Source organism: Lathamus discolor, chromosome 9 (assembly GCF_037157495.1).
Source record: "Lathamus discolor isolate bLatDis1 chromosome 9, bLatDis1.hap1, whole genome shotgun sequence".
NCBI lineage: Eukaryota > Metazoa > Chordata > Aves > Psittaciformes > Psittacidae > Lathamus > Lathamus discolor.
This window is the reverse complement of record NC_088892.1, coordinates 20,661,585-20,673,633: the sequence shown is the minus strand read 5'-3', so window position 1 is coordinate 20,673,633 and position 12,049 is coordinate 20,661,585. Positions and strand designations below refer to the sequence as shown.

Sequence of the window (12,049 nt, the reverse complement as noted above, 5' to 3'; positions counted from 1 at the left end):
ACTGACCTTCCAGCCTCTCAGGAGCTAAGGAAAGCCCTAAGGAAAGCTCTCACACTGTGTCGGGTCAGTTACATGGGAATTCAGGAGCAGAAGAGATTTGCGAGCCAATGGAAATGCTGCATTTGGTGACTTCCAAACCTTGAATGCTTTCCTCAATACACACTTCGTCATCATTGTAGTACCTGCTGATAGAAATGCTTCATCAACAATTAGACCCCTCCTGCTCAGGAATTCAAACACTGAACCACCACCTTAATCTTCAAATCATATCCAGCACCTTGAAAAGAGATGGTTTTTATCAAGAGGTGACAAAAGGTGCGTGGTGATGGAGCTTGCCAAAGCATGGATCAAGGCCTGAGCGCATGGTGGGAGGTGAGGCTGAGGGCAGCCAGCAGTTGCCATAGCATAGGCTGCCACAGAGCCACTGCTCAAGAGAAAAACTAAACCCCCAGATTCTGTTTTAGGCCATGGGAAAAGGCTGAATTCCCAACCCTGCTCTATTCCCACGCGGCGAGAAATGGCACAACCGAGAATCTTCCAAGGATAACAGGGACCTAGTGCTCAGCTGACGCAGCAGAGAGTGTTAACTGTTACTAGTGCTGATGAGATCCCCAAATAGGTTTGAGCATCAAGTTCCTCCCTTCCCTCTTTATAATGAGAAATATTCAATTTCCCTACTGCACCGGAGTGCTCTGATAGATGCAAGTTCAATCATGAATCGCAGTGGCAATAAGGACCATACAAACTCCTCTGGGAGTAAGAAAAGAGGCAATCGAGTTAAACTTTATAAGGGGGGTTTCTCATATGTAGACAAGTAAATATTGAGTAAATCTTGCACTTTGGTGGAATTACTCTGGATTTGCACTGTCTGAGCCGGTACCCGAGCCAGGCCCAGGCTGAATTCGGGTAAGCTCATTAAATACATCCCAACCCCTTTGACTTTGCTGGGACACTCACACGTTTAAAGTTAATAAAGTGCTTAAAGGCTTTGGAGGATCAGGGCAAGAGGGCTCAGCCCCTTACAGGACTGAGCTATTCTGCTTTATGTACTAAGCATCTGAAGAGAATAAGAGTGCAGTTGTCACCACTGCCTCTCAATGCCCTGAAATACAAGGTTATCATTTAATCACTCAAGTGAAAGTTGGTTTCCCTCTGGGGGGAAAAAGCCATTGTAACAGTGGCAGCTTCATACCTTTAGCTTTTGTGGTCTATGTCACTCCATTTAGATCATCCCTCTCTACAGATATGGTCCCATAGCCGCAGCAGCTCCCTGTGTACCCAGACAAACAGGATTTAGATCTTATTTCCATTTAGTAGTGGACAAGGCTCAGGCTTTGCTCACTGCTGCCTCTTGCCAGTGCCAGGACTCAGCAGCAAGGCAAGATGAAAGCTTCATGTTTCCCACATAGAATCATGGAATGGTTTGGACTGCAACAGACCTTAAAGACCATCCAGTTCCAGTCTCTCTGCCATGAGCAGGGGTCCACTATACCAGGTTACTCAAAGCTCCATCCCAGGAAGACCTGAGAGGTACAGGCAAAAGCAGAGTGCAGAACAAGGTTTTTCTGAGGGAAAGGGTGATGATGAGGGCACTGAGGGCTGCAGGGCCCAATTAGGCCATAGCAGACTGCCTGTCCTACTGCTTCCCTCTTTGGGATGATCTGCTCCAGGCCAGACAGCTTAGCTGCAGCAGGAAAGGGTTAAATACTCCTGTTGGAAAGAGCCTTGGCAAATGGAATATCAAGTCTTCACTTTTCACCTCCACTAAAAGCAGAAGACATGATGAAACACACCATGGAAGATTACGAAATGTGATTAATTTAGTACCAAGAGACCATAACCCCAATGAAGTCTCTAAATAGGACCATGTAGGTTAGTAAGAGCCCCTGTTCAATAAACCAGTGAGTCCCTTTCAGGCTGCTGCTGGTCCAGATTAAATCTGAGGTTGCATTCACCCACAGCACAGATGCTGAACCTCCTCACTGCTGTCTCACAGCCAAGTGTGCTGCGTCTGAACATCTCAGACACAACTGGCACAGGCGGCTGTACCCATATCCCGCATCTCATCTCCATTATTCCCTCACTGGAATACAAAGTCTTTTCAGCTCTGAACAATAAGTAAACTTTAAAAGCCTCTCACAGTTCTCCATGATTTCAAATACAGGTTCTCCTCCCCCTTCTTCTTTCCTTTTCTCATTATATTCCAAAATGCAGAAATGCACATGAATTAACATAATTGAGGGAGCTGGGCTAATAGCACTGATTTGGTCTAGAAGAGAAGTATATAATTAGAGTGCCAAATAACAGTACTATCAATGGTGACACGGCTCTTGGAGCACCAAAGGGATGTTCAGTGTGACAACATAAAGGCTTTGACTTTCTGCAGGTGACAAAGCAGCGTGTGCACATGGAGTAAGTGGAAGAACCAGCCTCCCACCTCCTGTGCTTAAATGTCCTACCTATTCCTCACCCCTGGGGCTGGCTCTGCACTCATCCCGTTGCTGGGGCTGAAGATAACAAGCCAGCCATTGTCAAGGGCAACCACAAAGCTGCTTGTTTCCTATTAGCAGCCTTAACATTTTTTATCTAATCAGAGTTGCTGTTGGTTGAGGAAAGCTGCCGTTCTTCATTACCAGCTGCTCCCCCAGATTCCCCTCTCCCCATCCCCAATACATATTTTTGCCATGCTTGTCTGCTTTTTCTGTGTAAAAGGGTTATGTATGCCTGCAGGGAGACTAAATGTTACCCCCAGTATATGTAAGAAATTAAATAAGATCCCCTATGAAAACAGAACTGTGGGCAAGAGGCCAAGACTCCTGATTATGTGGCTGTGACTAACCAATGGGTGTTTTTCTCTCATTTTATTCCCTCCTCTGGATGTAATAATACAACTCCAATTAGTTTTCCAGAAGCAGACTTCTCTTTATGTAACCGTGTTTTATCCAGATAGCAGCAGCTTATGTTTAAACTATTTAAGAGAACAAATGGCTGCAAAATGTACTTCGGCTGGCCCTTCTCCTGCTAGCAGTGCATTCCTGGCTTGAGGGAAGCTGCAAAACCACCCTGTGTTTTTGCTGCTGCTTGGATGTAACTGTAAACAATGCACAATGCCCACAGGAGCCAGCATCCAGGTAAGGATGTCAGCTCTGCTTGTTTTATTGCATTGGAGGGATCCACAGCATTGTAAACTGTAGGATGGCTTTGACAAAACAGTGCTGGAATGATGCAGAATAAAGCAGCAGCTCATCTTTTAACTTAGGCCATGGTTTCCCACAGCACTAAGAAAGGCAGCATCCTGTCTGAACCACAATCACTCTGTTGGCTGTGGACCCAAGTGGAAAATTCCACATTTTGGGAATCATAGAATTGTTTGTGCTGGAAGCGACCTTAAAGCTCATCTGGTTCCAATCCCCTGCCATAGGCAAGGTCACCTTTCACTAGACCAGGTTGCTCAACATAATATTGCTGTGATTTCCTACTCTTCTCCTCCTTCCACATCTACCACTTTAAAAAAGGCTGTCCTTGCTATAGTTACTTGACCAAGGACCTCCTAATGTGTCCACCAGGTTGTTATCAAATGTATTGGTCCTGGACCTATTCTACTAAGGTGTATATAAGGTATATGGGTGCTGTGAACACTGCAAGGAGGCAGGTAGGGTGCCATGAGATGAACAAGACACTAAGACAGGTTAATTTAGGAAACATAGATCTAATTTTCTCTTTCCTTCTCTTGCTTTTAGAAATGCCCCTGAGATACAAGAAATGATGGGCCACCTGATTCAGATACCAGAGTGAGGCGGCATTTGAGCCTTTCAGCAAATAGTAGAACATACCCCAGACACCCTTACAAAAAGCCAGGAAGATCTTTTACCTGGTATCACCATACGTGCCTAGGGGGTTCAGATCCTGAAGTGATAAATGAGGCTCCCCAAGCATTAACCCTGTATTGAAAGTGGTTACAAAGTGCAGGGAAGAAATCCATCATCTAAATGAAATAGTTAGGCAAAGAGTTGCAAAGTTAGAAACATGCAGGATTTACTGTGTGTTCCCATGCCATTACTCAGCAGATAAAAAAAGTACGTTTTTATACTCTCTGCAGTCTTTCAAGCCTGCGACTTCCCATAAAACTTCCATTAGGACATCTCACTCAGGAGCTTTCCTAAATGCTTCTTAGTCACCATATTTTACCTTAAAAAAAGAATATGTGTAAATTATGCTATAGTAACAAGTTTAAACGTTTATTTCCATCCATCCTCACAGCGCAATTGAGCTGTTAGCTGCTGGATTCCCCCTAGAAGGTATTCAGGTAGGGTTTGTTTCAGCCACTCCATTAGTTTTAAGAGACTGTTTTAGTGGTTGCACTGAAAGCAACCAAATCATTTCACACTCAGAATTTCTCGAGCTTCACAGTAACAAACCACAGAGGTTGATACACACCGCTCATTCAGTGGGTCTAACACCATTGCCAGACAATTCACAGGCTCTAAAGAAAGAGACCAATGCAACCCAGACAATTTATACTGCAACAGAGGCTAAAAGGACTCCTAAACATGTAATTCCCCTCTCATGCCAGAGGCAGCATCTTTAACACATAGAGAAATTCCACAGCAATAGAAATGGATACCCCTATGAATTCCCATGAACTCAGATGGTTGTGGGACAACTCAATACAGCCATAGCTTCTTGTGCCCTGTCTAGGGATGCAAAATTCCTGGAGGAGAGAAGGAGGGGTGAAAAGGGGAAGGTGAAGAGGCATTCATCCTTGTACACTACAGTAAAAGATGAAAAGCTTTCCTCTTAGAACTGAACATTTGCAGTAAGAATGATGAACAATACCATATGCCATGAAGGAAGGAGTAACACAGCTGTTGTTGGAGACAGACAGTATGTAGATTTATGGAGAATCTAAGAAGAGCAACTGTTGGCTTCCAGGCGACAATACAGCAGAACTGATGCTCCGCAGGTCTTCACTTAGAGCCTGCACCTTGCGAGCTTCTCCCAGCAGGTCCTGAATTCCCCAACACTGGACCAAACCATTCCCCCAGGAGATAAAAGGCCCAGCATACCTTCGTTTCCCTTGTTCCTCTTGGACATGCCATTAGTGTGTCAAGTGTTGATTCATTCACTGAAAACAAACAGACCTAGCTAAGAGCTAAGTTCCCAGCACGAATCCAGCTCCCAGTGTAAGTTCTGCTGAAGTAACCATCAGCTTCTGCTGCAGTTATACATGACCAGAAGGAAACACTGAAATACAGCATATGAGTCAATGATGCCAAGTTTAGGGCCCTTCTTTTTATGGCTCACATAGAATCTTTCATTTCACCAGATACCACTTGCCCGAGGATGCTGAGCACCTTTAGTAACTCAGCTGTCATCGTCTTCCTAGAAGAGCTTGATATGAACAGTTGCGGGCTCATAATTTGCTCATAAACAACACGAACCCTGACGGATGGGAGGAAATTCGTTACATTCGCTAATCCAGAAGAGTGCTGTGGGGTTCCCCTTCATGTTTATTGAGTTCAGAATTACAAAATCACAATTCCTACCCAGTCAGCCCCAGAACCGAGAGGAGAATTAGACTCAGTGTTTTCAAAACCCAATTGTAATACTCAGTTATAGCATCACTGAAACAAAAACCTTCTCCCCACACCTTACGCCCATGTTTGTGTCAGACTTGCTATTTCTGGTGAGAAGAGAAAGAAATGCTATTGTAACAAACCAGTTTTATTTTAAAAGGCACAGATTGCCCAGAATCGCAAAGAACATTCATGCAAAATCTGGGGTATGTAACGGGAGAAAGTAATTGACTGGAATATTTTGGGCTAATAGTGACAGCTCAGCAACCGATGCCCGTCATTACAGAGAGAATAACACAAGTGATATGTGAGAAAGGACTCCAACCTTCTCACTTTGCCATTCCTGCAGACTCAATTGTGGCGACAGCATCCAGCCCTGAATATTTCATCTTAAAATACATCTACCAGCAGCAGCATTATTTGTCTTGGCAGATACTTCAGCTTATGCAAAAAGTAGCAGGCTTACCATGTGCAATATGAGGCAGTAGAGTAAAACACAAGTGGAACAACAAGAGAAAATATTAAAATACATCATTTCAAATAGCTTCATCTTATGTACACAAGTTAAAGATGGAGAGACCTCATTAATAATCTCATATGAGCAAACACAGCATTAGAAAAAACCGTACCTTTGCTTTATCTGAAAAGGAAAACATTCTACTTATTGTTTTCTGCTCTGCATGCATTTCATTTCCCAAAATGCAACCAGGCGTGCATGACATACAAACTCCATCCTGCTTCGCTGAAGTACAGCTGTCATGAGCATTCGCTAGCGCTATGCAGAAGCCTTATGGAGTGAAAGGTGTTGGGGACAAGCCGAATCTGAGCCTAAGTGCCATGTTTGCAGCAGAGTGCAGCTTCAGAAATGTTACTGGAAAGAACCAACTAGGAATTGATGCTGTTTCAGTAGCAAGCAACTTTTGGCAGCCAAAAAAAGGGCAGTGTGTAATGATGAGAGCTGAAACAAACAGACTTTCTTTAAGTAAAAGCAGCGTCGCTTCACTTCTTGTCTAGAACGGTACCGTACACGGCTTATACTATAGTGTCCCGTGATAGCTGAATCAGACACTAACAGGCAAGCAAAGGGGGACATGGAGTGCATCACGCTTCCTGCATCAGTTGCGCTACGCTGACACAGGCTGGAAAACACACAGCACACTCTAGGGACATACATGGAAAACTCAAAATCATAAGAACAAACAGAACATGGATCCATAGTGCCACAAACCTTCCGGCTCTGTGTTCTCTTTGAGGTGCACTTGCTTCAGTGGGCAGCAGAAGATTTCGTGACACTTAGCACGAAAAGGGGACTCTTTTTTCTTTAATTCCGCAGATTGGATCAATTCTTGCTGTAACATAATGTACTCCTGTGTGCCAGGGGGAGCGTCATCCATAACTGTGGTCACCACATAACAAAATGAACTCAAGTTAGAGCTTGAGGAAAGCAATCTAGAGAATCAAATCAACTACATAATGTCAGGGGAGGGGGAAAGAAAGGAGGGGAAGAAATGCTTATAGGAAGGCAAATAATATTTCAAGTATCAAGTATCTTAGTCATGGTGGCAGAAGGGTGGGGAAAACATGTTTATGAGAAGCATTGTTTCTAAAAGTACAACAACACTTTATATTCTTTCATGCAGCTTTAATAAAGAGTAGAATAACATCCTGCTCCAGAAAGCAACAAGGTTCTCTCCCATGTCTTTGCTTTATTCTCCTATAGCACCTATATCTATTCTGCATGCAGATTAAGGTAAAAAAAAAAAAAGGCAAACAGAGCATGCTTTTAATGCCTAGCCATAGGCAATCTCCACGTTAACATCAGGGAGTAATCATTTCACATCTGCAGGTAACACAACATCAGTGTACCTATTCCCCAGTGTAAAACGAACATGTCTGTATCAGGATATATAATTACACCCAGTTCCTTAGAGCCAGGATGATAACCCAATGACATTTGACTTGATCACCATTTTCAATGGATAGAAGAATAGAATGGATAGATGCACAATGAGAAAGCACATTAATCCTTTTGATGGCTTTCTTGTAAAACACCAACTCATTTTTTAAAGTTGATCTGAGGAATCAATACTGCCATTAATAATACAAATGCTACGCAGTCCGAAACGTTTTCTGAATGGGGTCAGGCTATTAAACAGTGAACAGATAAAATACACAGCATACAGAAAGCTCCAGCTACCTCAAAGTATTACATTACCAGAAAGAACTGAAACACTTTTCCACTCTCTAAAGAAGGAAGCTTTAATAACAGAGATCGTGAGATTCCTCAGCTTACAGCTCTAAGGCACAGATCGTCTCCCAAGAACGAAAATCAAACTCTCTTAGCAAAGACAGTCTCTAACCACTGCTAGTTATTTATAGTGTGATGCAGAGCTAGAAAACCACAGCCGAAACCAAGCTGAGAGTCTCCAACTCTATAGCAACCTCCCCCCCAATGAAACAATAATAATACAAAGAGATATTCCATGGCTTAGGAAAGTAAAACTCCAACAAGCAGAAAAGTAACTATTGACAAGCTAGTCTAAAACTACGGCTGCACTAGCACTATGTAAGTTGATATGGTTCTAGAAGTGCTGGCTGTTGATTCAGACAATTCCACTGTTTCCTAGATATCTGCCAATGTACGACAACTATAAAAACCAGTCAGGTTTAACCATGAATCGCCTCAAACAAATATCATCCTCCTTTCATGCACTTGATTCTTTCTCTCCTAGCAAGGCTGGTGCTAGTAAGAGTCGTATCTAGGTGATGCGTAATTCAAGTTGATGTTTTCTGTTTTCACAGTGGGCAATCGCCTCCTTTCAAGACCTCATTAATCTGCAGGAGACACTTTATACCTCAGCTGCTGTTGCTTCATTACACGCAGCGACAGTAACACACACTGATAACACATATAAAATGGTATTAGAAAAGGTGAATCAATAATAGGAAAGCACAAGTGGTTCAAAACAGAGCAGCAAGTCAAGGGGCACAAGGTCTGGATTGGCATAGAATTACTCCCTTAACAACATTCGCTTTACTCTGGCTTGTTTGAAGGGTATGTATGCGTTCATGAAACATACTGACAGTCCCTCTTGAGAAGTCTTGTTCCACTGTGGGAGCTCAGAGAATTACCCACAAGGTTCAAGCCACTTTGGAGTTAAACAAACCAGAAATCAGGCTAGCAGCTGCTAAACGGGGTCTGCAGGGGAGAAGGAGAGCTACTGGTGGTTACCCAAAGGCATGGTGTAAGGACCTGGTGTTCTAGCCACCAGTGCCATTTGGCACTGGCTATGATTTCTCACCTTCTTTAAGATCAGCAGGCTCTGCAAACCAACCCCATGGACTGATTCCATCCATCAATATGGTTACCTGATATCATTAGGTAGGTGCACCCCTATCTTGGGCAAGCTCACTAAGACAGGTGGAGAAGATAAGTCCTTTACCAGTCACCTTCATGCTCATCTTACTACCTACACACAGCTTTAGCTAAATGTGAATAAACCACAGAGAACCACACCTTTAGTAAGTGAAGAACATGCTGAAATCAGCAAAAGCACATTAGGTTACTAGAATCCAGGTCAGCAAGTGTAAATGAGCCTTGGTTTTGAAGGTATTCAGAGGCACCAACATCTGGAGCAAACCCTAGCAACCACAGCTCTAATAAAGCCTTAATGCTGGGATGATGTATGGATAACTTAATAGATGTCAGTGTTCTGAAGGGAAGAGCTAAAACCTTTTCTTAACATGATGAATGGCATCAAGTCAGGCTGAGAATTTATTACCAAGCTAGGAACAGTCCCTGACCCTAGAGCCTCCTTTTCCTTGCTATGATGACAGCCAGACACCCTCATGGAGCCACTGAAATCACAGCTACAGAACCTTTCATGGGTCCAAGAACAATTCAAAAGGAAGTTTCAACAACACAGATTATAAATGTAAAAAGCTTTAAAAACCTGAGAATGTCAATTTTTTGGCGACCAAAAATAATCAGTGCACCACCATTATTCAACAACTGTGAACAAGCGTCTCGGTAAAGGGAGAAATATCAGGAATCTGCTATGGTTTTGCTAATGGGAAAAACCCCACAGTTACAAAACAGTCACACATACACCAGAGTAGGAGAGAAACAGTATATTTTAGGGAATCTACAAAAATCCAGAGCAACATTTATATACTGTGCCTTGTGCAGCAGAGGACATTGTATTCCATTGTTCCCTCCATTACAGATGCTGCTAATCGCAGGACTTAGGAGGGGCTTACATTCCTCTGTGTAATGCACAGATACAAAAGGTAGCTTTAAATCAGCTACTTTAGGTAGTAATCACAAGCTAGCACTAAGCTCAACAAGGGCAGCGAGAGACCTGTGAGACCTGGCAGATGCCCAGCTTCACACCATCATTTAGATGCTACTCTCAAGAGCAGTTAGAAGAAACCACCATTGAGGCACATCTACATGTCCTTGCCCACCTTCCAGAAGGCAGATGTGGAGTCATCCTAACAGCCTCCAATATTCAGCTATGCCTCTGTTGTTGTACTTCAGCAGCTGCTCACCCTAATGTGCTCCTCATCCTCATGGGACCCCAGTGGCCCACATATCCACCTCCCCATGAGTAACTCAGGGACAAGATTTCGTATGTCACAGGCACAGGCCATTAAGATACTAATAAAGAACTTGTATATTCTCGGTTGGAAGATACTGAATAAATACTTCATAATTTTACAAATATAATAAAATATCTGTATTTTCCACCCCCACCCTCCCCTCATAATTTTATGGAGACCAAAACCACACAACTGCGTATACATGAGAGGAATTCGCTTCGCAATTAGCATTAAATAGCTGCAGTAACTATTGTTTCCTACATCAAAACACTCAACTTGCTAAATATCACCCTGTGGCATATTTCTATGTTCTTAAATAATAATAATAATAACAATAATAATTACATTAATAAAAACTTACTGTTAACAAGCTGGTAGGAAAAAATTCCCTCTTCCTATAAGCCTTACTGAGAGAGAGGGAAGCGAACTTCGGGATGACTGCCGGCACCAGGATGTTTTGCAAGATCAATTCAAACATGTTTATATAAACACTCTGCTGGTTTGTGTCTTTCTTTTATGTCCAACTGCATTTCAGTCCCATCTAGAATTGCCAGAAACCATAACATCAACCCTGTCCATAGGCTTTGGCTCGGGTTCCAACTGAATAATCTTTGATGTAATTCAGAGTTTAATAAAGCTGTAAGGAAGCATCTCCCCTCCCACCCCCTGAAGGTTCTACATTGAGAGGCTTCAGCTCTGCTGGCTAAAGGGTAATAACCATAGGGTAAATATGTATTAATATCCAGACAAAAGAAGTCCTCATGTTCCTGTTGGACTATTGTTCTTGTATGCATGACACCATTTAACCCCAAAACTTTATACTTCCATGGATCCATTCCCCCCTTGAATGACCTTTCAGGTTGTTTCCCGAAACATGTATTTCCATCTGTCTCCTTCAGTCCCTTTATTTTCTTAGTCTGGATAGCTTTGCTCTGCTCAGAATAACTCTTGTTACATCTGGAGGCTGCTGCTGGACAGGGTCTGTGAGGGATGACAGCCCACCACTGCCACAGCAGCACAACTCACTCCTCTTAGTGGGAAGCAGCGCCTGGTCTTTTGTTCTCAACCCAATACTGTGAATTTCCTCTATGGCAACTGCTTCTCTGTGCTTATTTTTGAGCTGATATTTAAAGGACAGTTTTATGGCATGCATGAATAGGACATAAATTTTGAGTGGGCAATAGTTGCTCCAAGAGCTCAGCTACCATCAGTTTTGTAGAAGCTGATTCCTTGCCATTTACTACTTGAACTAATGATTTTTCAAGCTGCTGATCTAAATTAGATTGCGGTTGGTTATTAAGAGTTGAAGCTTCTGGGATTCAGCAGGACATGGTCTAAGAGCTCTTTTCTGTGTCAGGTGGAAGAGGAAAAATAAACTTCTATTCACAGCATAAATGTCACAGGACTATTTAAAATTCACCATTGATGTCCAAATAATCATCTTTATGATAAAGCCAACAACCCAGTTTCTGCTGTGATTGCCATGTAAGGCAGAGATTCCCAAACACTCACATAAGTGGCATGAGCCTGGACCTCAGCATTCACCCAGCCCCTGGGGAAGGTTCCCCATCCCACATCAAATAGAGGTTTGTGTTTGTTGCATCAGTTTTTATTACCCCAGCAGCAGCCACAGCCAACCACAGCAGCTTGAATCTCATCCAAGCATCCCCCAACTGCTGCCGTCACAGCAGAGGCTGCGGTAGGAGCACCCCTAAAGAGTTCTGCCAAACCCGAAGCCTACCTGGGGGCATCCTTCCTAGATGGAAATGAAGTGGTGAAATTCCCTCTGCCAAAGGAGATGGAACACCGCAGCCCTGCTCCCAGGGCTTGGTCAAGCGCATCCAATCTGGCTCATCAAGTGCAACACCATC

The 12,049-nt window shown here is 43.2% G+C and overlaps 1 protein-coding gene across 1 annotated transcript in view; it reads right to left on the bottom strand.

The window, feature by feature from the left end:
* FGF13 (fibroblast growth factor 13) overlaps positions 1-6,970 on the bottom strand; it is a 110,438-nt gene extending 103,468 nt beyond the window's left edge. The window contains exon 1 of the mRNA XM_065689645.1: positions 6,805-6,970. Coding sequence (XP_065545717.1) covers positions 6,805-6,970 — 166 coding nt within the window. The remainder of the gene's footprint in view (positions 1-6,804) is intronic.
* Positions 6,971-12,049: the final 5,079 nt, after the last annotated feature.